Source organism: Convolutriloba macropyga, chromosome 2 (assembly GCF_964194025.1).
Source record: "Convolutriloba macropyga chromosome 2, txConMacr16.3, whole genome shotgun sequence".
Taxonomy (NCBI): domain Eukaryota; kingdom Metazoa; phylum Xenacoelomorpha; order Acoela; family Convolutidae; genus Convolutriloba; species Convolutriloba macropyga.
The window spans coordinates 79,778,573-79,800,746 of record NC_134469.1 but is presented as its reverse complement, the minus strand read 5'-3'; the positions used below and the strand labels follow the sequence as shown (position 1 = coordinate 79,800,746).

At 34.8% G+C, this 22,174-nt stretch overlaps 3 protein-coding genes across 5 annotated transcripts in view; 2 read left to right on the top strand and 1 right to left on the bottom strand.

Moving 5' to 3' along the window:
• The window catches only part of LOC142334762 (uncharacterized), a 603,346-nt gene that overhangs the window by 197,505 nt on the left and 383,667 nt on the right, over positions 1-22,174 (bottom strand). The gene's annotated exons all lie outside the window — the stretch shown is intronic.
• LOC142334758 (echinoderm microtubule-associated protein-like 2) overlaps positions 1-22,174 on the top strand; it is a 173,032-nt gene that overhangs the window by 23,618 nt on the left and 127,240 nt on the right. The window lies entirely within an intron of this gene.
• The window catches only part of LOC142334757 (uncharacterized), a 69,293-nt gene that overhangs the window by 33,459 nt on the left and 13,660 nt on the right, over positions 1-22,174 (top strand). Inside the window, exons 5-10 of the mRNA XM_075383031.1 lie at positions 3,239-4,142; positions 5,949-6,036; positions 6,915-7,113; positions 11,144-11,251; positions 13,298-13,415; positions 13,644-13,738. Coding sequence (XP_075239146.1) covers positions 3,239-4,142; positions 5,949-6,036; positions 6,915-7,113; positions 11,144-11,251; positions 13,298-13,415; positions 13,644-13,738 — 1,512 coding nt within the window. The remainder of the gene's footprint in view (positions 1-3,238; positions 4,143-5,948; positions 6,037-6,914; positions 7,114-11,143; positions 11,252-13,297; positions 13,416-13,643; positions 13,739-22,174) is intronic.

The following is a 22,174-nucleotide window of genomic DNA, read 5'->3' as shown; positions in this document are numbered from 1 at the left end:
TCTAAGCCTGATAAGTCTCATAAAAGTATTTATTGATCTAAGTAAGTAAATTTGGCTAATTGATCTAGTTATAAGTTTTATATAATCTTTATAGAAATCGAACATAGATAAATTTACAGCTAAAGTAATGAGGTTATTAAAGTTAAAAGTTAAAGTTATAAAAGTTAGAAGGTTATGAAAGTTAGAAAGAGGAGAAGGTCGGGAAAGTTAGTAAAAACTTTACTAACTCGAAATGTTATCAGTAACTTATTATTCTCTTTTGAATAAAGTCCTGACTTGAAGATATCTCTAACTATTCGTTATTCGATATAGTTGAGATAGAGTTTGGCAATTCCTCTTTGAATTACTTGTGTTTTGAGATTACTTTTCTCAATTTGGAGATATTAGATTCTCAGTTTCTCTGAGTTGTTATTTCTTAATTTCTCAAAGTTGTGATTCTTTCTTTGCTATATATAGTTCTCAGAATGGGATAGTTCCCGTCCTGCTGGATGGCAAAATGTCCGTTTGGCTGGACGGACATTTTGTGCAATATGAATGGTTCAGCTAATTACATCATTCTATTTTTAGAATGATGTAATTTGAATACTTAGCTTAGTTAAGCTAAGTATTCAACATAAATATTACTTTAGTACTCTGTACTTGGAAACTACGCGCAGACTTTCTCTAATCGTAAAACACTGCTTCTTGACCGACCTTAAATTGCTCTCGAGCGAAGTTTGAAACTATTAATCTAAACCTTTGTGACTTTTTACTCAAATTTGTTGCTTGACCATTTTGACTTTTCCAGGGACTTCTACGCCCTTGACTTTTTACTTGTTAAGTTTAAAAAGTTTTTAAAAGTTTTCCATTTTTTTTCTCACTAATTTCTCTCAGACAAAATTTCTAGTAATCATATTATAGTCCTCTGGTCTTCTTTTTCCGATTTTTTGCGACTTTTTGTGAACTTGAGTTCGACAGTTGAAATCATTTATACGATATTTGTTACGACCCATTTTAGTGTCAGACTAACCATTTTCTTAAATGGTTTTTTTTCTTCATTCAGTTTTGACTGATCGATGTAATCATCGTAGAAGGTTGTCAGTGGTATCACTATTCAGCATTTCCGTTTTTTCGACGGATTTATTGAGGTTTGAAAATTTGTCGACATTGGAATTTTTGTTGTTTTGTTCACATTTTCCACAATTTTTGGCTAGTTTGCTTAAAAATTATAATGTTAAATAATGCTTAGATAATAAAAATTTTAATGATAGTGTTGTTGGTTTTACCTTTAAAACTAGAAGAGGGTTCTCGAGCTGTCTGATCCTTTTTTTTGGTAACATTTCTGCAAAATTTATCAAAATTCAACCTTTTGTTCATCAAAAATGGGCTGGTTTTACTTGTATTTCCCTTGAGTGCGTTTTTTATTATTAATTTGTCAGTTTTTTGCTAATTTAACTTGATAATTATCCAAAACACTTCATTTTTTTTATATAAAGACTTTCTATATCAAATTGTCAAAATCCAAAAATAATGGAAAAATTACATGTTACTTTTGAACAAACAGCGATAGCATGAATAGCTTATGTCTAATCGTTGCTTTTTTACAGTCCAAAAATTTTCGCTTGGTAACCAGTCGCTTTCTTTTCTAAATAAATTTATTTGTTTTTTTGCATGTTTTTTTTGTTTTTTTCTAAGCTTTTTTGAATGTTAATCAAACAACAGAACAATTCAAATTAAGACCTACTAATGACAGACGGTCGGTTTCTCCAAAGTAGCTTCAGAGAAACCTATCTAGTTGTTTACTTATCTAGAAAGTTTATGACCTATAGTCGTTTCAAACTTTATAAATTTTTGTTGTCAGAATAATCAATGATTTATTTAGCTTTCGTTTCTTTTTTGGTTGACTTGTTGCTAAAGGCCAGCAAAACACACCGCGTTTTTCTAATGGGTTGAAATTTCTTTAAAATTTCTTTTTAAAAGTGGTTTTACGCTTTATGTAATGGGTTTTTGATTTTTTAATACGACCTTATAATTTTGTGGCCTTTGTACCGTCTTTATCATCACTTCTTTGACAGTTCAGATATCACACTATTGGCATTTGAAGAGAAGGCAGAAATGAACATATCAATATCATTAATTAATAGATTACGGTTTTGACAGCTTCTGGCCGGCTGGAATTTTGTTGTCTCTTCTCGTCGTTGTTTTTGTAGTCGCATGACAAGTTCTGGATACTCGCAGATTTTAATTGTTCCCTATTGGTAAACAAAGGAAGTTTTTTATTTGATAGCTAAGGTTTTTCATGACTTTGAAATAAAAATTTTAAAGACAAATACAGCTTTTTTGAATTTGCACTTTGTTGTTATTTTTACAGCTTTTTACATAGTATGATTAATTGCAATTCGGATATAACATTATTGGTGTTAAAAAGAGGCACAAGTGAGCATATCTAATGTTTATAGTGCATTGTTCATTGTTTTAACGGCTTCGTCAGTGGCTTCTGTCAAAAATTTGTTTTATTTTTTTATTTCTGTCTGTAGTTGTTGCTATTTTTGTAGACATTTGACACATTTTGATCAGATCTCAATGGCTTTCTCAGAAGATATAAAGGAACCTATTTAATGATAGTATTTGGTATCTAATGTTTTTATGACTTTGAATTTAATTATTTGGAAAAATACAGATGTATAGTTTAACTTTGCCCTATTTCTTTTTGAAAAATCGGAAAAGAAATTTCACTTTAACCCCAAGTTCAGGGATTTTTTAAAATTTTCTCGACGCAAGGAGAACTTGATGTCAATCATCCATTGGAACGCCCTCCATTTCCATAACTTCTGAATGGTGAGAGATGTTTCCGACAAAATATTAGATCTTGTCTGCCATTTGTTTTCGTTTTTGTAATATCAGCCTGTATCGTTTTTGTAATACCAAAAATAAGACCATGACTATACTTAAAGTGTTTATCATCTGAGCCCGAAGCACTTAGATCTGGGCTAAAATACTAAAAGCAATTCTATTTTTTTCACGTTGAAACTGGTTCTTTTATCTTAGGTTATAATGTGCTACTTTCAACCCGGGTCGAGGTGCGAGCGCTAATTTAGGGCATTGTTTGGTGTGAAATGCGCTGAATGCGTTCAAATGCGCTGAAATTCAGCGCATTTTTTGCATAATTACGAGAAATATCCCTAGCCCAGGAGGAGCATGGTAGAGAAAGAGTTATAAAAGGAAAAGTTTGTTTCATAATGACCTGTTCTTGTTCTAGCTACAAACAATGTCCTCCAACCCACATTCGATAAACCCTTTCAATGCAAGCACCGGTCACCTTGTCAAAGCCATTAAGAAGGAAAGAGCCCAAATAACTCAAAATCTGGAGCAGGAGAACTTAAAAGGTCGCATGAATCTCCTCAAATACGAGTTAGAAGCAGAGCAGAAATCGTCCACTGCTAAAATAACACTTCTAAGCGAGGAGTTGAAAACTAGCAAAAACTTACTGGACGCGGCAGCACAGCGAAACCTGGACTTGCAAGAAGAACTGAAAGCTCTAAACGAGAGACTAGAAATCGAAATTGAAAAGAACTTCGAACTGAACAAAACTCTCAAAAGCAAAGTTGGTTACCTTGTAAATGAAGTTGACAATTTCCGAGTTTTCGAACAGCAAGTGCAGCAGAAGTTAGAGCAAAAAACTTGCAGAATTGACGAACTAAACACAGAAAATCAGGAAAAAGAAGATCAAATTGAGAATTTGAAAGAGGCGTACGCGAAGCAACTCTCCAATCTCAAGGACAACTTATCAGATGCGAGGACGGGTTATGAACGAAATGTGAACAATTTGACAGAGCAAAACCGAGTAGAGCGGGAAAACGTTGTCGAAACTTTGACAAAACGTCAAGAACAAGAACTGAATTTACTAAGAAAGAAATTTGTTGACGAGAAAGAGATCTACGAGGAAGAAATTACGGAATTAAAGCGGAAATTGAAAGAAAGAGAACAAGATCATGAAAGTGAATTGAGGAAGCAGAAATCGGAGTTTGAGGATAAAATGGATTCACAGGTTAGCCACGAGAGGTTATTGGGAGATTCGGAGAAGCAGGATGCACTGAGACGACAGCAGATGAGATACGAGGATGAAATTGAGACACTTCGAAAGAGGCTTAATGACGAATTAGGGAACTGTTTTCAAATAAATGAATTGATACCCACGTTATAGGCAGGGGTTAGTTCGTTTTTGAGATAGATCGGCTTGAAAAATAACTTTTAAGCTTGGAATAGACGTCATTTCGACGCAATCAGTAATATTTAAATTAATAGTAGAATCAATACTTTCGCCTGAGATGCAACTCTTCCCAGCCATCAAACTACCCCAGTCGATACCAGATAGTTATCTTGCAAGATTCTGCCAGAATCTTGCAAAAACTGCCTATCTTGCAAGATCTGCCAGAAAAATGGTTATCTTGCAAGATCTGCCAGAAAAATGGTTATCTTGCAAGATTCTTGCAAGTTCGTTCCAGTCGCGCTGTCCTCTTATTGGCTCTCATTCATGCAACACATTTCATTTTGACCAAAAATTTACTTAAGAAGCAGTTGCGTGTTTTTTAAGAAAAACAATACATTTAAATAGATTTTAAATCTGGAAATATCAATTATTTGAAAAGTTTGCTTTTATTATTTCAAAAGTTTGCCTTTGAGAACTGTTAACACAAAATAAATTACTATTAAAAACCTTTTTCCTGCTGCCAAAATTACTCGCATTAATCAATTCATCTTGTAGGATCTTGTGCAAACAAGATGATATATTAGAGGATTCTGACAGAGAAATGATTATCTTGTAAGATTCTGGCAGAAGAATTGCTATCTTGCAAGATTCTGGCAGAAAAATGGTTATCTTGCAAGATTCTGGCAGAAAAATGGTTATCTTGCAAGTTTCTGGCAGAATGAATGGTTATCTTGCAAGATTCTGGCAGAATCTGCCAGAATCTTACAAGATAACCATTCGAAATCCACTGGGGTAATCTTCAATATTTAAACAGCATTAAAAGTTTGGTCCTTTTTTATTTATCCTTTATATTTATCTCTTTTATTTCTAATTTTCTGAGTTTTGCGAATCATGGTACATTTTTGTTCTTTTTTCCTCCCCACTTACTTAGGGAGACAAGCAATAGAACTTAAGGATATTTTAAAAGACTCACGTCCACATTTAAAATGCCGAAAGCCTGCAGTGCCAGAAGTCAAAATTCCACAAGTTGCTACTTAGCCAGAAGTTGACTTCCGTTGACTTTCGTCATTTTAAAACGTGCGCGTTTTGTGTTTTAAGCATGGTTAAGTGACTCTGCAGAAGTCACTTCGAAATTCTGACTTAATATCTCGAACCGCTTCACGGTTCCCGATAAACGCCAGAAGTTCTCAGTGACTTCAAGCAGAGTCACTTAACCATTACTTAACGCTATTTTTCAGATTGGGTGCGAGAGAAACCACAAAATTTAAGTATACTTTGTCCGCTTTGATTGGGTACCATTATGATCAAAATGTGGAAATCATAGCTCCGCATGAATTTTTTGAGATCATTAATGTGGCTGATCCACGCATTATTAGGTTGGCCCTACAACGGCAATTTTTCGTTTGAAAGAAAATAGAGAAATTTGGGATCTATTCTTTTTTGCCCCCCCCCCCCCCCAGCTTAGTGGGCCTATATTTTTTACGCCCCCAGGCACAGGTGCTATTTTTTTACATAGTAACGTGCTATATAGCAACATATAATTTGTAACTGGGGTGAACAAAAACCAGGGGGGGGGGGCAAACAGAATAGATCCGAATGTTGTAATTGAGAGGGTCGGTCGGTGGGACCCTATTATGCAAAATGAGATTAAAGAGCCCTCTTTGTTATCAACTGCACAAATAGACTGCACTGACTCGAGAGATTTTGCAGCTGAATGAAAAACAACAAAAAAAGATTACTAAGAACAGTTCCCTAATAGATATTGAGAAGCGTCGAGGGATGGAGTCAGAGAGACTGGTTGAACAGTTGAGGAAGGATTTAGCCACTGCTAAGGATGACCTCACCAGGTATTACATTTTAAACTACTTAATCGAACAAATCGTACAATATTCTAACCTTAAGTTTAATTATACTCACGTGTACATTTTAAAATGCCGAAAGTTTGCGTTGCCAGAAGTTAAAACGCCAGAAGTTCCTACTAAGTCAGAAGTTGGTTATTAATAATTCCAGGTCTAGAATAGGGTGCCGTTGACTTTCGTCATTATAAAACGCGCGCGTTTCGGGTTTTAAGTAATGGTTAAGTGACTCTGCTTGAAGTCACTGAGATTTTCTGGCGTTGCGAGAACGGTTCGAGATATTTTGTCAGAATTTCGAAGTGACTTCTGCAGAGTCACTTAACCATGCTTAAAACACGAAACGCGCACGTTTTAGAATGACGAAAGTCAATGGAAGTCAACTTCTGGCTAAGTAACAACTTCTGGCATTTTGACTTCTGGCACTGCAGATTTTCGGCATTTTAAAATGTGCACGTGAGTGTTTTAAGCATGGTTAAGTGACTCTGCAGATGTCACTTCGATGTTCTGACTTAATATCTCGAACCGTTTCGCGGTTCTCGATACGTGCTATTGATTGAATTCTGAATTTCAAACCATTCAAAGTTGCGTGAAATCTATTTCAAAGTAACTAAGGTTAAAAATGGTCACATGAAAACGTTTTCAAAGTCTGCTATTTTTGAAGTCGACCGACATGACAAGGTTTATGCTTCGACTTATGAAAAGACTGATTTTCATAAATCGAGATCTAAACATGGGCAGCAACTCTAATTACGTCTCAACCCTAACGCGACTATAAAAAATGAACATTTATCATTACAGCCTAGAATGTAAAACTATTGACATACTGAACACATGTAATCTCTATTATCTTATTCCTCAACGCATAATAGCCTGCAACGTGAATCAGTGGATGCAATTGGGGAGACACAGAGGGCGTGTGAGGCTGCCACTGAGATGAAACTTGCCCAGTTGAGGGATGAAATGAATGAGGCTCATGCGGACGAGATACAGTTGAGTAAGAATGATTACAACATTGCTCTCAAGGACAAACAGACAGCTGATCTGGACATTGAACGACTTACCAATAAGGTCATTTTTGTTTTTCATCACATACAAACACACAAATGATTTGCAAATAATTTTTTTGCGCTAAATTGCTCAAAAAAGCGTCTAATATACTATCAAGAGATTCAACACGCATGATGATAGAGATTTTCAATAAAAACATTATACAATCAACAATCAACAAATGAGCCAAAAGGATTGCAAAATGTTGATAGAAAAATGCGCTGGATGTGAATTTTAAACCAGACGAAACTAGCTGATAAGGAATGAACCAAAAAAACCTCACTACAGGAGCTCTAAATGACATTGAAGAAACCCAACGAGTTTTTTTTTAAAATCTTCACGATCTTCGGTTTAGCTAGTGCCGACAAGCTACAATGATTTTATGATGATTTAAATTCCGCTTGTACGCCGGCGAACTCTTGCAAGATTTGCGGCTTTAGCTGTGAATTTTTTGTCGCCGCTTCCTGTTGCTAGTGGTGAATTATTTTTTCGCAACTAAGGCGGTGAAAATAATTCACCACTAGCAACTTCCATAAATCGCGAATCTTACAAAAAATCTACGCTAAAAACGACAAATCTTACAAAATTTTAACGCATACATTTTCCAAAAAGTTCATTGAATCTGATTTAATTTCAAAAGAAAAAAAAATTCAGGTAACAGCTGGGGCGGTAGAAGAAAAAGTGGTGGACATTCCGGAGAAGAGAGGTTCAAACACGTTTGGGGTTGTTTCCTAGAACTCCTGTGAAAGCTGTTAAATCAAACATTTTACAAAACTCTAATCTTTCAACCATTCTTCGCTAAAAGAGCAAATCTTTCAAAAATTCACCTCTAAAAACCGTAAATCTCACAGAAATTCACCGTTAAAAAGCGCAAATCTCACAGAAACTCACCGTCAAAAAGCGCAAATCTTACAAAAAATCGTGCGCATTCATTGCTAAGAGATGCGGGCGCTTTGCGGTGAAAATTGTTTTCCTCCACCGCAATGCTTACAATTTCTTCGACAAAACGTCGACCCTTGTTGTCATATATACTGAAGAAAACATCAACAAACCCACATTCCGGTTCTTTGTTACAACTGTCCTACAAAACTGGCCACTGCATAAACTCTCAAAAAAGTTGTGCTATAAAATAGCTTACTTAATTATCAGTGGCCACGAAGAGTTTTTTTGTGCAGCAACTAAATTAAGGCCTGTAAGAGAACACGCTATATTGTATATTAAGGAAGACAGACTACTGATTTCGATACTGCTTATTAATGTCTTCACTCGGCCTTTGGGTTCGCTTCAATCCATCTTTAATAGCTCGAAGCTTCAAAACGTAGTAGTCTTAAATACACTTATCGCCAAAAATTGATGTCGATCACAATTTCAGCTCCATGTAAGACATTAGACTTCTTTCTATTTGTTTTACAAAAATGGAAAAAAATTACACTGACCTAGTTCTTTCTCCACAAGAAATCAAATCCAGGATGAAGGTGTTACTTTGGAACCCTATTCCATTCACTTAACAGCCCATTACAAGATCGATAATTTTTTAAAGAGGTAAAGTATTGCTATTGGCAACCTCCATATCAATAGTTCTTTGTACCTGGTTTTTTTTGGTTTCATTTAATAAAATTCTATTAGGAAAACCTAAAAATTCTAAAATTTGGTAGTTTTTGAAAAATGAATGAAAGAGATTGCATCCGAGCTAAATATCAAGCTAATTCAGATGTTCAATTGAAATCAAAATTGTTTCTGAGCTTTGTAACATTATTTGAGCCTCAATCTTCAACACCAACATCTATTGTATAATCTCCTTTGATAAAAAATAGATGATTTTGTAATGAGAAACTTTACGCTGCGATTAAATACAAAAAAATGTTTGATAAAATCCTAGGGAAAAATTTATTCAAATTGCTTTTAACGTTTTCAAACAATCTAAAAGTCTCTAGTACGTGTATCCTACTTCTAATCAGAGTGTTTATCGTGCAATAGCTACAACTTTCTCATAATATAACAAAGTGCAAAGAGGCAACTATTTTAGTGCTTTAATTTGGTACAGAAATACTGACAAACCACTTGCATATCTCTCTTTTTTAAAAGTTTACTTGGTTGTCCGTGCTTCAACTTAATTTTTAAATGCTAGGTTTTGCAATGTTTTTTCTACTTGAGTCACCGATCAAACATCTTTTTCTGATTTCATTTCACAACATATATGACTCTATAGAAAATTTGTTTGATTTCTTATTAATCATACAAAGATCACATAAGAATTCTTCGAAACCATACAAGAATCAGACGAAAACTTCGAAAAACTGTTTAATTTCCATTTTCAATAAAAATTGAAAAAGTTTCTAGGAAATCAAACAAGGTCATCTATAGCACAGAAAACATTGCTTGTCGAAAAATTTTTCATATAAAGTTAGATCTCCAGAGTGCACAAATGACAATTGTGGTAAGCAAACACAAAAACTTCGGAATTTGTACTTCTTAAGAAATTGATTTAGAATTGTTTTTTTGCTTTTTTTCTAATAAATAAGAATTTATAGGTATTAGCTGACTTCAGCAACAAATTGAGCACATAGATAAAGTTTTTGTTCATTTAGAACCCAACTTTTTGCAAATCACAAAGTAATGCCGGGAAATCACCATAGACACCTTTGTACAAAGAAAACTACAAACAGCACAGTTTGGAATCTCCCAGCTCTACATTTTCAAAGCATTTGCTTTAGGTGAACTTGAGAAAATATATGTAAATTGTTGAAGTTTTGAACAAGACATTCGTCTCATTTTCGCCGTTCACTCAGAGGAGATGTTTAAGCTGCTTTGCTCTTTTGCTGTCTACAACGCAGTTGCATTTCAAGTTGCATAAATTTTAATGACAAAAACAACAGCCAATCAGTGTACAGTGTGATATTACACAGTGTGCACGTTCAACAATACAGAAAAAGTACCATGCTCAGGGGGCATGTCTAGCGAAGGAATTGTGATAGTTCTTCAAAGCAAAGGAGCAATTTTTTTTTACAAAACACACCAAAAGATGAGTTTGGTCAAGCAATCATTTTTGTGTTGGAGTACAATACAATCAGATGGTCGGAAGCTGTTTGTTAGATCCTCAAACAAGCTAATACTTCAATCTTACTTGGAAAATTCAGAAAATAGCGTTTTTGAAGTCCTTTGCTTTCGTCAAAATATTTCTTCCTGTGCATAAATGAAAGATTGTCAGTGTTATATTTAAGGAGTAGGAGTAGGAAGTACTACAATGTTCATCAAATAGTCCCAACCTGATTCCCGTTGTGCATTTATGTACAAATTTGGTGTATGAATTACAAAAAAGACAGTTCTTTAGGCGAATTCAGATTAAAGTGTTTTAGAAATGTGACTCAGAAGTCCTCATACATTTGAACCCAATTAATACCAATCGTCTATTAGAACTTAAAACAGCTCAAAAAGTGCAATGATTCATTCATAGGGAAAAGATATGAACTCAAAGTTCTGTTTTATTCGATGCTTGTGGCGTTTTTTTAGAAATTAATGATCATATATGAGTTTTTAAGCTTCATACTAGGTCGTACTAAAAAATCAAGTATGAACAGTATGAAATCATATATGCTCCTTGTATGAAATCAAAGAAACTTCAAACCGGGTAATAGGTATTTTGGTGTAGTGCTTTGGCGTGTTTCGTTTTTCCAAATATTTTTAATTTCTTCTGTTTTTAACACTTAACCGTAGTGAAAGAAGCTTTTCGAGTTTTAAATCATTTCAAAAAAATAACACTTTTTATTTATTTTCTTTAAAATTTTTTTCCTTTATTTGTTTTAAGGGTTTACAAATAAGCTATGCCGGAAAGTTATGTATAAATTTGAATCATTGAGGCGACTTGTGATATATCAAATGAGTACTCTTTTTAGACCGATTATTTTGATCACTCTCGTCTGATAATTCGCACCTCAAATAACCGGAAAACCGCCAAGGATATTGTATGTAGAAACTTTCTGTGCCTCGCAGAGAACTGCACGCGTCGTCTTCTGATTTGTCTTTATTGTTTGATATTTGTTTCGTTATGCAGGTAGTGGAGATGGAGGCGTTGAAAGTGCGTGAACAGAAGAAGATAATAGCCAGAATCAACAAAGTCTGCTTCGACGTATCAGCTTCTATTGGAATTCAGCCTCGCCAGGTCACTATCTACACAGCTCAAATCAATCAACGGATCGTTTCCGTTTGTGCCCCCCCCCCCCCCCCCCCAGATTAGTGGGTGTATAATATTTGCACCCCCCCCCCCAGACGTACGTGCCATATTTACATAATGATTTACTGTGTAATGGCACGGCACATGCTCTGTAACTGGGGGCGCATAATGTACGCGGGGGGGGGGGCACAAACGGAAAAGATCCCAATCAACTTTCAATAGATCAAACTATGATTGGCAGACTTGAATTTTTTTAGTTTATAAAACTTAACACTCATATACTTTTCTCCCATGAAAAGTAACAAATATCGTTTACGGTTTATTTGATTTCATACAGGGATCGTACTAAGAAAAAGTTTATGATCTTTGTGACGTCATGACGTCAAAAATTTTAAAAAAATAACAGATACTTAATGCGAAATAACAGATACGGAATGCAAAATAAATATTCCAAAATCTCTTATAACAAAGAAAAATTGAGTCAGTTAAGTAAACAAACATCATCCCGTCCGTTAAAAGGAACAAACGCGGTTAGCGCACTTAGCCCTAAACAACTAGGGGTAAGAAAAAGAAAATTGTTGACAACAAAAAGTTTCGTTATTGTTTTAAATTAATCATTTCAAATCTTTTGCAATTTATGCATCTGACAATCTGTCTTTAGAAATTTCTTAGTACTGATGTTAGCATTACTTGACGAGGGAAATCGGACCTTTTGATGAGCTATCAAGTAAGTGGCGGTTCTGTGCACCCAAGTTTGTACAGCAATGCTAACTTACCTGAAAACAATTTATTATTATTATTATTTTTTATGACGTCATACATGATTCTTCTATGACTTCTTAGAAAAGGGGACAGCGGATGTTAGACAAATTATCACAATAATATCAGAAATGTCAGCACAAGTACTTGAGATATGCACTCGAAAAAATTTGCTATTAATTTTTTATAAAATGCAAGTAATTTTACCATGAGTTTTCAAGCAAATTGTTGTTTAATGAAACTTATCTAAAAACTACTTGCAAGCAAACTAAACTACCTGAAATTCTAAGTAAATTTGCCAGCAGTTTACTTAGAGATTGCAGTGTTACATTCTTAGAATTTGACCTGCAAAAAATACTTTCTAGGTAGTTCTATCTGCAATTTGCATGAAAGTTGCAAGTAGAATTACCTAGAAATTGCGTGTTGTAGGCAAAATTACCTAGAGTTTTACCTGCGACAAATTTTTCCTGGTAGTTCTACCTGCAAAGCTTTCATGCAGATTGCAGGTAGAATTACCTAGAAATTTTTTAGAGTGTAGACTTATATGTCAAGCCCTCGGATCATAGATTTTAGATCAACAGTTTTTTTCGTGCAATTTTTGGTTCATATTTTTATGAGTTACTCAGACAACGCTTAGTGTCACCTAAATGTGACTTAAAGAAGTTATCGGGGCTTAAAATTGGGTGGGAGAAAACAGCAGCACACCGAACAAAATAGAGCGTATGATGAAGTCGGATGGAAGTCAGCTTTACGCAAAAGCAGGAAGAGCGATATCTTTACAGAATGAGAGTTAAAAAACCTACTCTTGAAAGCTTTATATAGAATGATATCGATGATCATACAAATGCCGAATTATCTCGTCGTAAAGTCAAATTGCTAATAGCACGCTCATATAATTCAACATTCTAGCACCGTCTACCCCCTTTCAGTACACTTAGTGACACACAGAACAAGGCATTCCATTGCTTATCATCTATAGCTTTCGACCGTAATAAGTTTATGAAAAGATTTTGGGTCCACTTTATCAGTGTGGTCGAGTAGCTAATTAAGGTAGGAAAATACACCCCATCGGGACTTTTTGGTCTTTCTATATGGTCGATCCTCTTCTAAAATAATTTGGTATTCATTTTTCTCAAGGCGAGCTTCGTTTACGTAAACTGTTATCTTTTTCGCAGAAAATTTATCATTGTAGTGGAAACGGAACATCATTTTAAAATTTTTGAAAGCTAGCTTTGCTATGATGAACGGCAATTAACCTCAACTATTTTCCGTCAGGTGTTCCTTGGAGGAGGGGAAGGTGGAAGTGGATTATCGGGCAATGATACAACTACTCTCATTGGGGGAGGAAGAGGGAGTGTGGTGAACTTTGACCTATTAGTCAAAAGCGCATTGGGTAACATGTTAACACTACATTCACATCCAAAAATAGCAATTTTAGTTGTTTGCAAGTTATGAAACAAGACTACAAACAGAACTTAAGCCGCATTTCAGAAGAAAAAGTGCAAAAAAAACGAATTATTTGTGTTCAAAAACAATCTCATTTGTGTTCGCGTATACATGGAACCCTTTTCGGAGGCACCGGCGATTAATACATATTTTTACATTGGAATGTTGTTCACAGATAACTTGGGAGCAACAGCAAATGAAGTGATAAATTACAGTAAAGAGAATGAGTTCAGAATTCAGAAGATCAGAGAGCAGTTTGCAACATACCAGGTATGTACAAAACTGTCATCTCAGGTCCAAATTGTCCTCTGCAAAAATATGAGAAAGGCTGTTATGCAACGAAAATTAAAGAAAACACTACTAAAACTGTCTCATCGCTTTGCTCTATAATGGCTGTGCTTTTGAAAAGGGGGTACACTGATACAAATGAGAAATTTTTCAAAAATAATGATAAAATTCAGCTCAACTCTAACAAAGCTTTGCCAATCCCTGAAAACCTCAAATTGGTCTATTGAAGGTTTAAAAAATGATAGTCTATATAATAGTAACAGAACTACTTTTGCATGTGCGAATTGATTAAGGTATCGAGTGGAGTTGAGACGAGATGAGGCATCAGAAGTCGTTATCTAATTGTTTTAGGCGGAAAGGTTTTAAGATGAATTGTTACAAATTGGCGAAAAATAGTATGTTCTCAATGAACCATAGGTTGATAAGTTCTGAGGAAAACAGCCAAAGAAGACTGCACTGCTAAGTAAAGAATTTTTCAAAGGGGAGAAGCTAGGCACAGTACTCAATATCTAACCAATTTAAAGTCGTAACGTCTTTAAAGGAGAACAATTAAAGAGTGTTCAACTTGCAGTCAATCAAAAATCCAGTGACAGGACGACAATTTTAGTGTTTAAATTTGGTAGATTCTGTTTTTTTGTCATACCATCAGTATCGGATTTCTATTTTTTCCTCAAATCACATTACTTCTTGAATAGAATTTGGTTGCTTGTTTGAAAAACAATAGATCTAGACTATTTTACACTGTAAACACTACTCAAAACTGAAAAATACAATTTGTTTGTTGGTTTTCTTCATTAGCGTTGTATCACATCAAATTATACTACGTGAAATGCAAATTTCGAGCTAGTCAAAATAAAACCCAATGAACTTGGAGTTTCATTAATTTTTAATATGCAAATAGTTATACTTGCCAAATTCATGGAAATATTTAGTTGTCACTGATTATACAGATGAAATTTTTGATTGCTTTTCCCGGGAACAGGAATTGGGAAAAGTAAATCCTCCACAAACCTGATTTAAACTGCTGTGCAAGTTTACGATATCACTGCATAACATAGTCAATATTTATACTCTTAATAGAAGCTGTCAATTTTTGATTCAAAAACTTGTACATTTTTGGAATTTTCTGGGAGTCGTCTTTTTAGAAGAGCGCAATGTCATTGCAGTACCATTAGAGCTGCACACTTCTTCCTTGGAGTAATGATAAATCTTCTAAATAGCTTGTCTAATCAATCATGATCTTTTGAAGTTCCAGTTAATAAATATCCATGTAACGAAGGTCCGTAAAACGAAGATCTAACAAAAACATGACGGCCCATTTAATTTTGTAGTTTTGATTATAAGACCATCTGGCCAATACAGATCCATCTAATAGTTGTATGTCAACTGAACAGCCACCTAATGACGTGTCATTAACAAAATTCTTTTCAAGATCTGACAAAGCATCGTCCCATCGAGTAAATTGTTCTTTGATGCAACTTACCTAGAATCTGCCTGTAAGCAATCTACACTACCCGGAATTCTAGATAAATTTGCGTGCAAAATACCAAGAAATTGCAGTGTTACCCCCCCCCCCCCAGTATTTTACCAACAAAAAAAATTCTAGGTAGTTCTACCTTCAAATTGCATGTAAAAATTTAAATAGAATTTACCTAGATTTACCTAGAAATTTTGGCCTGCAGGTAATAATTTTTTCGGTGAAAATAACTACAAAATCTTGATTGACTGTAGGCAAATTTAACTAGAATGTTTTTTGAAAAAATTTTCTAGTTAATTCTAGCTGCAAACTCTTCATGCAATTTGCGGCCAGAGTTAACTATGAAAAATTTTGCTAAAAAAATTCTAGTTAAATATGCCTACAACCTACATAGAAAATGTAGTTGTTTTCACAAAAAAAACTTGAAAAAACAAATTGATATAAATGCTATCTGCAAAATTTTACATGCATTATGCAGGTTGAACTACCTCGAAACTTTTTTGCAGGTGAAATTCTTGGAGGATAACACTGCAAATTCCAGGTTCACGGTACGCAAATTTACTTATAATGGCAGGTAGTTGAGATCGCCAACTTACTGAATGACCCTCAAAGAGAAAGTATGTCTCAAGAAAGCTATCCGGGTCTTCTTCTTTCATATCCCCCAGTACGTTAAGCACACCAGGCAACAGTTTCGTTACCTGGCGTGCTATTACATAACAAATCATTATGAAATTATGGCAGGACCACTGATGGGGTTTCAAAAATTATACATTCATTGAGCTAGGGTCAAAAACGCCAAAGATCCTGTTTTTGTAATGAAGAATCATCAAATTGAAAGTCGGCTATATAAAGAGAGCCCATCTGATGAATTAAAATAGTACCATCAGGGGGTAGTGAATTAAATTAGATGGTCGAGGACCCTTCTTAAATTTGAGGCTAAATCTTTTCATAAGCTCAGCCAAATTCTTTTCATAGACAAAAATGAGTCAAAATAAAAAGCTCCGCCCTTATCTGGATTCGATCATCTGAACAATTCCAACCTTGACCAATGGTTAATCAATTTCCATGTTTTTTCGGAGATAAAAAACAATACATTGCTACCGTTGCGAGCGTAATTCGAGGACATTTTTTATTGTCTTGCCGAATTCCAGGACACATGTTAATCTCTATCCAAACTCCAGGACACGTTTTATTGTCTAGCCAAATTGAGAAACGGTTGTTTTAGTCCCAGCCAGAGTCGAGAACACCACGCAAAGTCCAGACAAGTTCTTTTGGCATCAAAAATCTATCCAGGACCGTTGAGGAAGGTCTTTTAATAATTTTAGGACTAGACTAGGGACCTGCTCCTTCTGCAAATGCTACGCCTAAAAATCACAGGCCAATCCGTCTAGAGGACAAAACAGATATAATTTTGTACCAATCGGTTAAAGAGTTGATAGTCAGACAGATGGTCTGAAATCAATTGGAGATTTTTATTTATATGTTGGTCGAAGCACAACTTAGGCAAAGCTAATCATTAAGTTACTAAAATTAGTTCGCTTATTGTTTGAGACGGACTATCCAAACGCACGAACACTGGGTTACTTCTCTATCAATCATTTTCTTCTAAGTAGAGCAATTGAATCAGTTCGCTCAGTAAACTAGATGTTTTGTGCGAAAATACAGTGAAACTTAAGAAACCTATTTTTTTTCAAACTCTATTCTTTGTACAGGTACAACCGATGAACCATTTTAGTAGAGTTGTGAAGAATTTGTGAACGTTTGTTGTTAATAATTTTTTTAAGTATAATTGTCCTCAAATTAGAACCGGAGTCACAACGAGTTACTGATTGTGAAATTCTTTTTAAAGTGCAACAAATCGATCACTTTTCTTCTAAAGCAATGTTTTGTAAAAAACAGTAAGTTAAGTGGGAAGCCGTCTGAAAGTGGGAATTTGAATTTTGAAAAAAGAAAACTTAGAGAAACGTTCAGTCACCCAAAATTATACAGATCGACTCTCCTAAACGATTTGTCCTGGTTGACGAAAAACACGCAGCACAAGCCCGAAACTTAAAAGCTCAAGGTGTATAAAAACAATTAATCAATTTGTCTAAAGTTAGAGATTTTGAAAGCGATTTTGATGTTATATTTACTTTTGCTTCTTAGAGCACATGTCTTAGAAAAAATTTAAGTGGTTATTTTAACATTTGAGCTATGTACTGTTTTGCTGGAGTACTCGAAAACCTTCGATGCAGGCAGGATCTTTTGAAACAGGGATATCCATTACGGTAATGTTCTGCTTCTGCCGTTGAATAATTTTTCTTACGAAACTTGATGCTGTTATTTTGGCTAGTTATCAGTTGCCAGTCATCAGGAACATTTCCATAGTTTGCAAAAATTCATTTCAAGACTCCCAAAACCCCAATAATGAAATATAAAATCATTTGTACTATCGTGCCATCAGCTTAACAAGTAAGAAAAACGAAAGTACAACACAGCTTACACATGCTACCTTATGTATAGGTTAAGTAATTTCTGAAGCAAAGACACCCGACCTTTGTAGAGAACTGGACAATTGTCTTTATATAACTAATAGCTCTTCTGTAACAAAACTGCATCCTAATCAATATATTCTGAACGAAAAAGTCATCGTTTTTAAATCTTCCTCTAAACTTCGTTTTTAACCGTGAAAATGGGCATTAATTCCAACAGTGATTCAGTTAATAGCCGAAACATTGAGATTTAACCTTCAAATTTTTGCCAGGTTTTCTTAAAATAAGAGAGACTCAAATGGTTGAAAAGATTATCTGTCTTGTGTGCTCAAAAATATAAGGAGAACTCATTTTAAAAATTTAATAATTAATCTTATTAATTAGTATCGATTGGGCTTTGCTGAGCTATATTTAGCCTTCTGATAAGTACACCCTGCCCGATATATTACTCAATTTGTGCTGACAAAAAACAGAATCTCTAAGTAACTGTCTGGGCGTAATATTAGTAGTCCGAGTGAAAAAATTCCTCGACAAGAGAGCCTCTTGAGCAAAATGATGCTTACAAATCCAAAAGTATAGGATTTGTTTGAATTTAATAAATACTCTGGAAACGAGTGACACTAGTCTTATTTATTTCGAATTTGCTTAAAAAGACCCCTTTCCTCCGTATACAATACCTAATTAACGAAATGGATGAAAACTTAATTGATGATTAATTTCAGCAATGCCCCTTACGGCGCCAGGAAATTTTACCCTATTCAATTTGATCCAATGCCAATTTACGCAATGCCACTATACCCAACCTGTCATTTTACCCAATGCCATTTTAACCAATGCCAACTATAATTTACCTTTTCTTAAAATTGTCGGAACGACTATTTAGCCAACTAAATGATTAAATGCTCGTGGTACTTGATATGAAATTATCACAACCTAACATGGGATTATAAATGGCTATATAATTAACTGGCCCCTGGGGAACTGTCACAACCGAACATCAAATATTTTGAACGAAAAGATCAAAGTGCATTGGGTAAAATGGCAATGGGTAAAATGGCAATGGGTAAAATGGCAATGGGTAAAAGGGCAATGGTTAAATGGCATGTCGAGTAAAATAGCATTGGGTAGAATGTCAATGGGTAAATGGCATGTTGGGTAAAATGGGATTGCGCAAAATGACATTGGGTAAAATGGCTTTAGATAAAATGGAATTGTGTAATATGGAATTGGGTAATATGGCATTGGATAAAATAGATTTAGGTGAAATGGAATTGGGTAAATTGTCACGTAACTTTCTTTACGATACTAATTGCGGATGAAAAAAGACATTTAGTGGTTTTGAAATTATCCATAACACTGTTCAAAAGAACAATTAAGTCTTTGAATTAGGACTCAAGTAATTACTAATAAAAATTGGGCACTAAATTTTTAAGCTAATGACAAACTCAAAATGGTTTTGTTTCCACAAGGTGCAAAATTTATTGATATTTAACTTTTTAGCCACCCTGAGGGCTTTCAGTTCTCTTATTGCCTATCTGTTTACCAGCATCTAAGTTTGCGATTCATAGAGTTTGACAACACACTACTTTCTCACTCCACCCCCCTCAATTGAACAAAAACTACCCTGCTTCTGCCGCGCAGCATGCTGCTGACAAAGCCAACCCAGGTTTACACCTCGACTTATGGAAACACATTACAATTCTAGTAGGGGAGACCCAATATTGACTATAAATACACAGTCCAGTTCCTTCCTAAAGTCGAGATAAAGTCTTTTTCCGGGTCCAGGTAAAGTCGTTTAATACCAAACTAAGTCGAGCTTGGTCTTTTAATAGGTCCAAGGAAGGTCATTTCACGAGGATTGCATTTTTTGTGGGATTAATAATAGTTAACAATTCCATATTTCTTTTTGTAGAGGTGTAACATCTACCAGCAACACCAAACTGGCGTTTCAACAGGCAACCCGCTTTCGAAAAACAGGTGGAATTTTGCCAAAGAATCTAAAGAAACGGTGAATTCTTAAGATAAATTAGTTTTCGCAAGTAACCTATAATGCGAAATTAGTCGGCTGAATTCAACTAGTTAACCAAAAATCCAACAATCGACTTTTAAACGTCAATGAGTTTAGTGTGTTATAATTTAGCTCGTATGTTTTTATATAACTAATAGTTCTTCAGTAAAAATTTGGATTCTAATCAATATATTCTGAACGAAAAGATCATCTTTTTAAATCTTGCGTTCTCAAAAAAAGGGGAACTCATTTTAAAAAATTTTATAATTAAACTTATTAATTAGTATCGATTGGGCTTTGTCTGAACTCAGTTTAGCCTTCTGGTGTGTAAACCCTGCCCGATATATTACTCAATTTGCGCTGACAATAAACAGAATCTCTAAGTAACTGTCTAGGCGTAATATTAGTAGTCTGAGTGAAAAAATTTCCTCGACAAGAGAGCCTCTTGAGCAAAACGATGCTTACAAATCCAAAAGTATAGGATTTGTTTGAATTTAATAAATACTCTGGAAACGAGTGACACTAGTCTTTTTTATTTCGAATTTGCTTAAAAAGACCCCTTTCCTCCGTATACAATACCTAATTAACGAAATGGATGAAAACTTAATTGATGATTAATTTCAACAATGCCCCTTACGGCGCCAGGAAATTTTACCCTATTCAATTTGATCCAATGCCAATTTACGCAATGCCTTTATACCCAACCTGTCATTTCAACCAATGAAATTTTACCCAATGACAACTACAATTTACCTTTTATTAAAGTTGCCGGAACGACTATTTAGCTGACTAAATGATTAAATGCTCGAGGTTTTTGATATGAAATCATCACAACCTAACATGGGATTATAAATGGCTATATAATTAACTGGCCCCTGGGGAACTGTCACAACCGAACATCAAATATTTTGAACGAAAAGATCAAAGTGCATTGGGTAAAATGACAATGGGTAAAATGGCATTGGGTAGAATGTCAATGGATGAATGGCATGTTGGGTAAACTGGCATTGCATAAAATGGAATTCGGTAAAATGGCTTTAGGTGAAATGGAATTGGGTAAAATGGCACTTGGTAAAAGTCAGGTTGTGTAAAATGGCATGTTGGGTAATATGGCATTGGATAAAATAGATTTGGGTGAAACGGAATTGAGTAAATTGTCACGTAACCTTCTTTACGATACTAATTGTGGATGAAAAAGACAATTAGTGGTTTTGAAATTATCCATAACACTGTTCAAAAGAACAACTAAGTCTTTGAATTAGGACTCAAGTAATTACTAATAAAAATTGGGCACTAAATTTTTAAGCTAATTACATACTCAAAATGGTTTCGTTTCCAAAAAGTGCCAAATTTATTGATATTTGACTTTTTAGCCGCCCTGAGGGCTTTCAGTTCTCTTATAGCCTATCTGTTTACTAGCATCTAAGTTTGCGATTCATAGAGTTTGACACCTCTCTACTTTCTCACTCCACCCACTCACTTGAGCAAAAACTACCCTGCTTCTGCCGCGCAGCATGCTGCTGACAAAGCCAACCCAGGTTTACACCTCGACTTATGGAAAGACATTGTAATTCTAGTAGGGGAGACCCAATATTGACTATAAATACACAGTCCAGTTCCTTCCTAAAGTCGAGATAAAGTCTTTTTCCGGGTCCAGGTAAAGTCGTTTAATACCAAACTAAGTCGAGCTTGGTCTTATAATAGGTCCAAGGAAGGTCCTTTCACGAGGATTGCATTTTTTGTGGGATTAATAATAGTTAACAATTCCATATTTCTTTTTGTAGAGGTGTAACATCTACCAGCAACACCAAATTGGCGTTTCAACAGGCAACCCGCTTTCGAAAAACAGGTGGAATTTTGCCAAAGAATCTAAAGAAACGGTGAATTCTTAAGATAAATTAGTTTTCGCAAGTAACCTATAATGCGAAATTAGTCGGCTGAATTCAACTAGTTAACCAAAAATCCAACAATCGACTTTTAAACGTCAATGAGTTTAGTGTGTTATAATTTAGCTCGTATGTTTTTATATAACTAATAGTTCTTCAGTAAAAATTTGGATTCTAATCAATATATTCTGAACGAAAAGATCATCTTTTTAAATCTTGCGTTCTCAAAAAAAGGGGAACTCATTTTAAAAAATTTAATAATTAAACTTATTAATTAGTATCGATTGGGCTTTGTCTGAACTCAGTTTATCCTTCTGGTGTGTAAACCCTGCCCGATATATTACTCAATTTGCGCTGACAATAAACAGAATCTCTAAGTAACTGTCTAGGCGTAATATTAGTAGTCTGAGTGAAAAAATTTCCTCGACAAGAGAGCCTCTTGAGCAAAACGATGCTTACAAATCCAAAAGTATAGGATTTGTTTGAATTTAATAAATACTCTGGAAACGAGTGACACTAGTCTTATTTATTTCGAATTTGCTTAAAAAGACCCCTTTCCTCCGTATACAATACCTA